Source organism: Ranitomeya variabilis, chromosome 6, assembly GCF_051348905.1.
Source record: "Ranitomeya variabilis isolate aRanVar5 chromosome 6, aRanVar5.hap1, whole genome shotgun sequence".
In the NCBI taxonomy this organism is placed as follows: domain Eukaryota; kingdom Metazoa; phylum Chordata; class Amphibia; order Anura; family Dendrobatidae; genus Ranitomeya; species Ranitomeya variabilis.
Genome location: NC_135237.1, coordinates 534,125,673 through 534,136,181, shown reverse-complemented (window position 1 = coordinate 534,136,181; position 10,509 = coordinate 534,125,673). Strand labels below are relative to the sequence as shown.

At 45.1% G+C, this 10,509-nt stretch overlaps 2 protein-coding genes across 2 annotated transcripts in view; one reads left to right on the top strand and one right to left on the bottom strand.

Annotated features, from left to right (window-relative positions):
• The first annotated feature begins 276 nt into the window (after window positions 1-276).
• Window positions 277-1,181, top strand: LOC143781548 (PC-esterase domain-containing protein 1A-like). The gene has a single exon (XM_077268190.1). It carries the CDS (start codon window positions 277-279, stop codon window positions 1,045-1,047), a length of 771 nt encoding a protein of 256 aa, XP_077124305.1. The 3' UTR covers window positions 1,048-1,181.
• Window positions 1,182-2,335: 1,154 nt separating this feature from the next.
• The window catches only part of LOC143783321 (uncharacterized), a 30,230-nt gene continuing 22,056 nt past the window's right edge, over window positions 2,336-10,509 (bottom strand). The window contains exons 3-4 of the mRNA XM_077271725.1: window positions 2,452-2,489; window positions 2,336-2,383 (exon numbers count right to left, since the gene is read on the bottom strand). Coding sequence (XP_077127840.1) covers window positions 2,336-2,383; window positions 2,452-2,489 — 86 coding nt within the window. The remainder of the gene's footprint in view (window positions 2,384-2,451; window positions 2,490-10,509) is intronic.

Here is a 10,509-nt window from a genome sequence, read left to right as displayed (position 1 = left end):
ACCTCCCAAGACCTGTAAACGTGGGTGGTATTGTAGCACATATAAGGACCCTTCAGAGCATCTGCAATTTGTGAAGCCCTATCACTACTGCTACTGACTGCCTCTGTCACCTTCATTTGTTGGACAAATGAACCATTGCACCGTTATGGGCGTGCAACCATTAGATCTCAGCCAATTAAAAAGTCGGGCTGTCTGAGGGGCGGAGTTACAGTTGTGAGTGGAGACTGTTACTACGCAGGGGCTGAGATCAGCAGGAGGAGCTGTTGGAGGGCAGTTATGGAGGTTTTCTGCTCAGCTCATGTCCGACAATTACTGCACAATAAGTTTGTCGTTGTCCTCGGAGACTCCATCCAGAGAGGAGTCTATAAAGATCTGGTGAAGTTTTTGCAGACTGACAACTTACTCTCCGATGCTCAACTGAGAAGTAAGGGGGAATTCACGTTTGAGAATGACACCCTGGTAGAGGGCGGCCAAATGAGTGAAATGCACAATAGGACCACCTTCCAAGAAGTGCGGCAGTACCGGAGCGACCACCATCTTGTCCGCTTCTACTTCTTGACCCGCGTCTACTCTGCTTACCTGGAGAGCATCCTGTCAGATTTCCAAAGCGGCCCCCAACCAGACGTGCTGATTGTAAACTCCTGCATCTGGGATCTCAATAGGTACAGTGACAACCAACAAATGGAGGGCTACAAGACCAACCTGGAACACCTGTTTATGCGCCTCAAGGAGATTCTGAGCCCCCAGTGCCTCATCATATGGAGCACGACCATGCCTGTTGGATACAGGAATAGTGAAATCCCGGAGAACACTGTGCACAACCTGCGGCACAACGTGGTGGAGGGGAACTTCTTCAGCGCCACTCTGGCAGATTTCCACACGCTGGACGTGCTGGACATGCACTACCACTTCCGCTGGGACCTGCATCTCCGATGCCGTGACGGCGTCCACTGGAACCCGGTGGCACATCGGAAGTACACCCAGATCCTGCTGACCCACATTGCACTGGCCTGGGGCATTGAGCTGCCGAAGGGTGTGATTCCATAAGGTTCTCCGCCTCATGCTGGTCAAATTTTCAAAACACATTAAAAAGTATTTCATTTATTTTTAATGACTGGTTTTTAACTTTTGAGAATATATGTTGAGGGGGCACCACGATGTGAAAAGTGGGATCACCCTGACCTACCGCATATGCATGACCAAAAACAACAGAAGAAAAGTGGAGGTCATACAGATGGGGATTACCATGGCATACCATTTCTTACCCCTGATGAAGCCACAGCGGTGGCGACACGCGTCGGGTTCTTAATTCTCCCCCCTGGACCTTCTTTGGGGTTGTGCACACCTCCTCCATGGACATGAGTAATGGGACTTGCAGTGCGGCGATATAGGTCGGCGGTGATACCTTCTATCTTGGACTGCTCCGCCATGCTCTCACAGGTCATGTATCCACCCTCTCCCCTCCTTCTATTGGCGTTGTAGATTCTAGCTGCATTTTTGGCTATTGTTCTATGTAGACAGTAGTAACCTTTCTTATGAATGGTTACGGTGGGTACATCTACCTGTCTTCTATACCGGTTGGACATAATTATTACATTGGGTGCATTGTTTCATCTACTTAAAGTGAGGGGCTTGTTCATATATGCTATATACCCAGTGGCCACACGCAAGTGTTATATACCTGTTTGTTAAATATTCCCGTACTGAGTGTATTGAGTGCCACATTGGGTGCATTGTTTCATCTACTTAAATTGAGGGGCTTGTTCATATATGCTATACACCTAATGGCCACACATAAGTGTTATATACCTGTTTGTCAAATAGTCCCTTACTGAGTGTACTGAGTGCTGGACAAGCCAGCCTATGGTCTACTAGTATATAGGCACGAAATGGTTCTATTTAGTTTGGCTGGTCATATAGGGTCCACTTTCTATAGTGGATTTCTCAAATAAATATAGACATATTGTGATATCACATTCTTGGTCACAATTAGCGAACTGGGGTACTGATTCCTATTTATCCTATAGGTACAGAATGTTTACCTTGTTTGCCAGCTATTTCAGCACATTCTGTCATGTCCTGTAACAATACGATTATTGAATTATATGGAGTTATTGTGTGCACTTGACCCTTGGTCTGGGGGTTCTCACTCCTTTTTCTTTGAGGTGGTCTTTGCCATGGATGTTTTTAATGCTCATGTTTTTATGCTACTATTATTCATGTGGTATGTGTTGTTTGGATTGCAATAAATAAACTTTTTTCATATATTATCATATTCAGGGTGTTCCCCATATTTTGGTATGTCTCTTTTTCTTCTTGGTTCAACAGATGGGGATCACCACACAATGGATTCAGCAAAAATAGACACAATTTTATTAATATTCTACAATACACATGAAACAAGCAATAAAGAAAATACACAATTAAAAACAATTAAAAAAGGCAACATACTTGTTCCTTGAGAACACAGCCCATAATAAGGCTTACACCTGCGCCAAAGAAAATAGGCCAATATACAATAGGACAATACCTATATGGACACCACCGTACAATCATATACAATACAATAGGACGAACCCATAAATATGTATACAAGGTAAACAGATTAAAGAACAGTTTGACCAAAATATAGCATTGCACATTAAACAAATAGTGCTGCCGCTAATGCAGCCATAAATGCTACCCCTAATAGAGGCATGTCCCTTACTCGGCATACACAGAAGCAAAGATCCTAACTTGCATCACCAAATAAGGCTAAATGCCAGTAAAAATACAAGGAGCCCCATGTGCAGCCATACAATACAATACCATGAGCCCATTACAGTCATGAATATGCGGCTCCACCCCTATGGGAGGTGGAGCCGCATATTCATGACTGTAATGGATGGCACCACATGACCGCTCATACAGGAGAAGCTGCGGCGCGGAGAGGACGCTTCGAGGGAGCTGGGTGAGTATTTTCTTTCCAGCGGTGGGGCGCACAGTGGGTGGGAGGGGGGTGGTGACAAAGATCTTTATTGCAACCACAAAAAAACAAAAAAAACAATGATTTTTCATTTCTTCTCTCCAGTGAACGCTGCTGGAGACAAGAAATGAATGGCGGCTTCAGCACCAGAAGCAGGGGACAGCGCTTATCTCTAGCGCTGTCTCCTGCATGGTCCGTGTGGTACCCAGTCGGCACACGGGCGGCACACGGCTGCCGCACGTGTGCCACACTGATGTGCCACGTGAGCTCACGGACACGGATAACTCCGGTACCGATTTTTCCGGTATCGGAATTATCTGGACGTGTGGGACAGGCCTTATGAAAAAGATATAAATTCACATATATAATGAAGCGGCTATGTAAGCAGTAAATTTAGCATGTCATATGGGACCTACAATATCGAAACACGGTGGGGGAAATCAAATCCAATTATACGTAAGAAAGCGGTGACAAAGAGAATTCAATTTCCTCCTGCGTGGAAAGAGCAGGAAGCGCTGTCCTCCTGTCCGCAGTAAGAAGATCTATACCGGCAATCTCCATGTTTATTTTCCCTGATTGTCAATTCCATAGGAAGACTCTGTTCTAACAGTAATGATGTACTCCATTAAAAATCTCCATTCGGACATCCTTCCATATCGAATACTGTTCCTGATTAATTAATGAATTGCTGTAGTTTATTGGTTTTATTGATTGTAATTAATTTATGAATTGCTGCAACTTATTGATCTCCCTGGTCATCATGACTAATTTATAAATTGCTTGATCCAACACTGGAATTGATTTTGGTAGCGGCATGTAATAAGACAACGCATTGATTTTTTTTCGTTGTGTTGTTATGAATAGCAATCAGGGTCACTATGGAGGTGAGTATATATTTTGTATGTCTGGGATTACATCTGCTTTTGTGTCAAGGTCTGTGTTCTTCACCTTTTTGCAATGTTTGTACAATTATACAATAAGTTTCTACTAATTAAAAGCCTGTAATGGCACATGAATCCTATCGATCCAACATCAGTCAGAACCTATCAAAAAGTTAATTTTCAGGAGAATACTGTGATAACAGGAAATCATTTCAGATCTAGGAATAGAAATTCATGCTGAAAAATAGGTGAAAGGGATTATACCAAGATGACAAGTTATCCCTCCTCCACAAGATAGGCGTCAACTTGCTGATCGATCTGACAACTGTGACTCCCTCTGATCATCAGAAAAGGAATCAGGATGCAGCTGGAGACTCATTTGTAGCAATGGTGCAGAGCCCAGCAGAAGAGAAAAGCTGAGAACATCAGGAGATCGAGTTGTACTGATGTAGCAGAGCCCAGCCGAACAGCAATGCTGGAGATATCAGGACACTCACTTGCAGCAATACAGCACAAGCAAGCAGGGTAGCAAAACTGGGAACATCAGGAGACCCACTTGTAGGAATGTAGCAGAGTCCAGCAGGACAGCAGAACTGAGAACATCAGGAGACTCACTTGTAGCAATATAGCAGATTCCAGCAGGACAGCAGAACTGACAACATCAGGATACCCACTTCTAGGACTGTAGCAGAGTCCAGCAGGACAGCAGAGCTGAGAACATCAGGAGACTCACTTGTAGAAATGTAGCAGAGTCCAGCAGGACAGCAGAACTGAGAACATCAGGAGACTCACTTGTAGCAATATAGCAGATTCCAGCAGGACAGCAGAACTGACAACATCAGGATACCCACTTCTAGGACTGTAGCAGAGTCCAGCAGGACAGCAGAGCTGAGAACATCAGGAAACTCACTTGTAGCAATGTAGCAGAGCACAGTAGAATAACAGAGTTGGGAACAAAAGGAGATTTACTTGTAGAAATGTAGCAGAGTCCAGCAGGACAGCAGAACTGAGAACATCAGGAGACTCACTTGTAGGAATGTAGCAGAGTCCAGCAGGACAGCAGAACTGAGAACATCAGGAAACTCACTTGTAGCAATGTAGCAGAGCACAGTAGAATAACAGAGTTGGGAACAAAAGGAGATTCACTTGAAGCAATGTAGCAGAGTTCAGCAGGACAGCAGAACTGAGAACATCAGGAGACTCACTTGAAGCAATGTAGCAGAGCCAAGCTGGACAGCAGAACTGGGAACATCAGGGCAATTACTTGTAGCAATGCAGCACAGAAAGTCAGGAGAGCAAAACTGAGAACATCAGAAGATTCACTTGTAGCCATGTAGCAGAGCCCAGTGGAACTTTCTTTAAATGGAACCTGTCAGCTGATTTGTGCTGCCCAAACCACAGGCAACAAAATTTGTTGCCAGGTATATTTCTCTCTCAAACATTCAGGAAAAATATAGTCAGATGATCTCGCTGGGGACCATAGCCAGAGACGAGATCAATCAGGCACTAATCTTGTCTCTGACTATGATCACCATCTGGATCTTTACACTATATTTTCTTCAAACGCTCTGGGGTTTCAGAGAAGCATATAACATTGTGCAGCCAGGAACTGATCCATGCTGCCCTAGTTTGGGCAGCATGAATCAGGTGAAAGGTTCTCATTATTAGAGCAAGTTTTTACCCGATGCTCTGTGCTCACTCTTCTGACTCTGGATTATAAAATGCAGGCTAAACTGCAGAGAGTTAACTCCTTTAGTTTCTTCAGCTTTAGGGTTCGTTCACACTGGTGAGTAGCCAGCACATAACTTGGACGAGTGCTATCCGAAGTTTCATTGGATAACACTCGCTCCAATGTTATACGCTGGAGCAATGTCAATTAGCATTTTTTTTCTCATGCCGAGATGGCATATATATGGTGTATATAGGACAGTGCGCACCCATACAAGTCTGTGGATGCACAAAAAACATCGGACTGGACTCAGATGTCATCTGTTACTTATGAACAAAACCATGTGACATTGCAAGGGTGATTTTTTGGCTTAGGAACAAAAACAGTCCTTCAGTGAAAAAAAAAAATTTGAAAAAGCATATGCAACACGGAGGGCAGCTAAGAAAAAAAGGTCCTTATCACATGTACATGCAGCATTATAGAGAGGAGCACGTGCAGGTCTCTGCCCATTTGTAGGGATATAAATATCAGTTTAGGAATTAGAGTCAGAGTTCTATTAAGACTATATTCACAAGTTGCATTTTTTATTTTTGCCTGTGTTTTTTAATAAAAATTAAAAGCTGCTTTTTAGGCCGGTTTCACATTAGCGTTTGGAGGAGCTGCGGAGGGCTGCGGATTTCCTCCGTGAAGCTCCGCCCTCGGCCGCTAGCTCCACCTACTTCTGCATGCGGCCTGCGTACCTATCTTTAACATTAGGTACGCAGGTCGTGCCGCTGTATGCGGATGCTTCCGCATGCGGCGACCAGCGTAGGACGCAGCTTGTAGCAATTTATTTGTTTCTCTGCATCGTCAAAACGACGCATGCGGAAGCATCCGCATACAGCCACACGACCTGCGTACCTAATGTGAAAGATAGGTACGCAGGCCGCATGAAGAAGTAGGCGGAGCAGGCAGCGGAGGGCGGGGCTTCACGGAGGAAGTCTGCAGCCCTCCGCAGCTCCTCCAAACGCTTTTGTGAAACTAGCCTGAGGCTGCGTGTCCACGTTCAGGATGGCCGGCGGTATTGCCGGAGCGGCGAAGCCGCTCGGCGCTAAGCCCCGCCCCCTTCTGGGAAGCGATGATGCCGGATGTGTTAACTGTACACATCCGGGATCATCGCCCCCCTCCCATAGGGCCCTGTGTTATGCCTTGCGGGGACGCTGCATCCCCACAAGGTGTACGGACATGCTGCGATCTGAAAAGACGCGCAGCATGTCCGGAGTCGCAGGCCCGCCGCGTGCGGGTTTCCACGTATAGTGGACACGGGATTTCAAAAAATCCCCTCCACTATGCTGGAACATCTGGACGCTGCGTGTTTGACGCTGCAGCTCTGCGCAGCGTCAAACAAGCAGCGTTTACTGACCGTGGACACACACCCTGACACTACCAGGCTGAGCTATGAGATATCACAACCACAACGTCTTGGTGTCCTCACATGAGCAGGGCTGATAGTACAGTCAATTTAATTAAATGAGTGATATGTATTAATGTGAACTGTTCCCAATCACTTCATCTTCCCCTGCTGTTTTTACATTTGCAAGTGTGTATTTTTTCATGAACTCATATGAACTTTTTTGTTCAGAATAGTCACTATTGTTTCAGATATAAAAAAACTTTTTCCACTAAATAATTTAATCAAATTGCCCTTTTTTCCAAAAATCTTTATGGTTTGCTTTCACATACATTTTGTATTGGTGGCCTAATTCCTTTAATTGTTCATACTTGCGCAGTGGAAGCAAAGCTGAACTTTAAGATCCTGAAAAATGCAGCAAAAATCTTTTGTCTGCAGCTTTTTTACTGTCAAGAAATCAGGTTTTTTGCCTGCAGAAAAAAAGCAGCAAATCCTAAATGTGTTATTTCTACATTATCCAGTGATTGCATTTTGCTAGGATATGTCATCACATTCTGATTGGTGGGAGCAGGGTCGGACTGGGGTGTCTGGGGCCCACCAGAGGAATGGACTCTAGGGGCCCACCCTACAGCTATATGCAAATATCTGTCATTATAGTGGAGCATCGGCTGTGAAACACCGGCGGCTGCTGCACATCTACCGTGTGCCCCAATAACTTGGATGTATAATTATGGTAGTTTACATTAATGGGGTTCTTGGTTAAAACAAGTTATCACTGATCCATGGGCTCCACAGGATAGGTGATCGTTTTAGAAACTGCACCGATCGGAAGAATGGGGAAGTTTTATCCCTGACAGGACACTTTTATCACTATTTTAAAATGCAGCGGCAGGTGGGATGTCTGACCGCAGCTCCATTCATTCTCTTTAGGTGTTCCAGAAAAAAACAAGTGCAGCCACAGAGTGAATGAATGGATCAGTGATCTAGTCGGACATGCCACTCCAGTCTAATGGGGATAAAAAGTTCCACATTTTGCTGAATGGGTCCAAGCAGTCAGACCCCCCCACCAATCAATACTTTTTTCCACAGGAAACCCCCTGTAAGTGCATCTCCGCCACTGTGTACAAAGCATTAAAACTCTAATGGAAATAAAGAATCTTCTCCTAATTAATATCAGAGAGAACAAATGACCGCCATACACAACACAATCCACTATACCAAGACCAATAATACCACATAAAGGGAAGAAATACCACCACAACAAGACTAGATCACATAGTGACCGAATAATACTACATACAAGGGACAAATACCACCGCACCATGTCAAGACCACATATTACCACCACTTGGTGACCAAATAGCACATACAAGGGACAAATACCACAACACCATTTCCAGGCCACATATTACCACCACATAGTGACTGAATACTACACTACTGATCAGTAATAATAAAAAAAACCCACAATACTATCACCATAAGTGCCAGTATTCACAGGAGATCTGTACTTAGTATGCAGTGTCTGTGTAGAGGTAATACAGAGATCACTGGTGACATTATACACAGGACCTCTGTATATAATGTATAGGTAATACAGTGATCACTGGTGACATTGTACACAGGACCGCTGTATATAGTATACAGTGTATAGTGTCAGTGTATAGGTAACGCTGACTCACCAGTGACGTCTCTAGGTGAAGTCCTTCATTTTTCATCCAGCACAGACCGCCATCATTTCTTCCAGCCAGGACTCGTTCCTGCAGGAAATAACACAGTTATCTCGAGCTCCGCTTGCAGAACACATTACTTAATTTTTCACAACTTCTACATTACACCACATGAAGAAAAAAAGGCGATATAGTGTCACTCTACACAGTAACAGGACCGCCCCCATTTAAAACAGTATACTCAAAAAATAAAATAAATACATCACTGCAGTAATAATATCCCTTAATTAGCCCCTATGGTAATAATATTCCCCATCCTGGCCCCGTTTATCTCATTCCTGGCTCCAGCCATATGTTCTCGCATCCTGCCCTCATGAGTCTTCATTCTACCCCATATGATCTCCCCATCCTGCCCCATCTGTCTCCATCGTATCCATCCTGCCCCATGATCCAATCCTGCCCCATGTCTTTCATTCTGGTCCGGTGTCCTTTGAAAAGCCGGTAATTCAGCGCGGTGTACAGTAAAATCACACTGACAGGTTAGAATACAGTAGATATATAAACATAGAATGTGTATATATACATATATATATGTCAGAGAGACACCTATATATGTATATTTATATTTAATGCAGCGCTAGATAGCATAAAAGTCGCTAATCCAATTGCCGATTTTTGCTCTCTCCTTCACAAACCCGACAGGATATGAGACATGGTCTACATACAGTAAACCATCTCATATCCCTTCTTTTATTACATATTCCTCTTCATTAATGTAAGAAGTGTCTGTGTATCAAATTTGGGGGCTCTAGCTATGAAATTAAAGGGTTAAATCGCGGAAAAAATTGGCGTGGGCTCCCGCGCAATTTTCTCCGCCATAGTGGTAAAGCCAGTGACTGAGGGCAGATATTAATAGCCTAGAGAGGGTCCATGGTTATTGGCCCCCCCTGGCTACAAACATCTGCCCCCAGCCACCCCAGAAAAGGCACATCTGGAAGATGCGCCTATTCTAGCACTTGGCCACTCTCTTCCCACTCCCGTGTAGCGGTGGCATATGGGGTAATGAAGGGTTAATGTCACCTTGCTATTGTAAGGTGACATTAAGCCAGATTAATAATGGAGAGGCGTCAATTATGACACCTATCCATTATTAATCCAATAGTACGAAATGGTTAAGGAAACACACACACATTATTTAAAAGTAATTTAATGAAATAAAGACACAGGGTGTGGTAATATTTTATTATTCTCTTAATCCAGCTGAAGACCCTCATTCTGTAACAAAGGAAAAATAAAAAAACAACAATATCTCATACCTTCCGACACTCAGGTCAAGTCCAACGAAGTAAATCCATCTGAAGGGGTTAAATCATTTTACACCCAGGAGCTTTGCTAATGCAATTGTGCTCCTGTGTGTAAAACCCCGGGGACTGAATGAAATGCAGGGTGACCTGTAGTTACCTTGAGTTGTGGTGAGGCGCCCTCTGCTGCAGTCAGATGTGCCGGGTACTAGCCATGAGCATGAGGCTGTGTCACCAGCAGGAGGCGGCGGGGATGCAGGGCGCGGTGCTGCTTCCTCACACACTAACTCGTCGGGTTATAAGTTAAAGGGGTTGTCCACTACTTTCAATTAACCCCCCAATGCATCACCCCGGGGCCCCTGATGAATTGTGCAATTACCGTCCGTTGCCGTTTTCGCCTGTGAGCGGCGCTATTCCGGCGGCTGAGTCCGGGTCACGTGACCCCCAGGCCACAGCCGCCGCTTATTTCCACCGACGTCACGTCAATTTCCAGACTCTGGACCGCTCTGCGGTCCGGCGCCGCTGCTGTGCGGGCCGGCGCCGGCACTCTGCGGTCCGGCGCTGTGCGGGCCGCTGCTGTGTGGGCCGTCGCCGGTGCTGTGCGGGCCGGCGCGGGTGCTGTGCGGGCCGGCG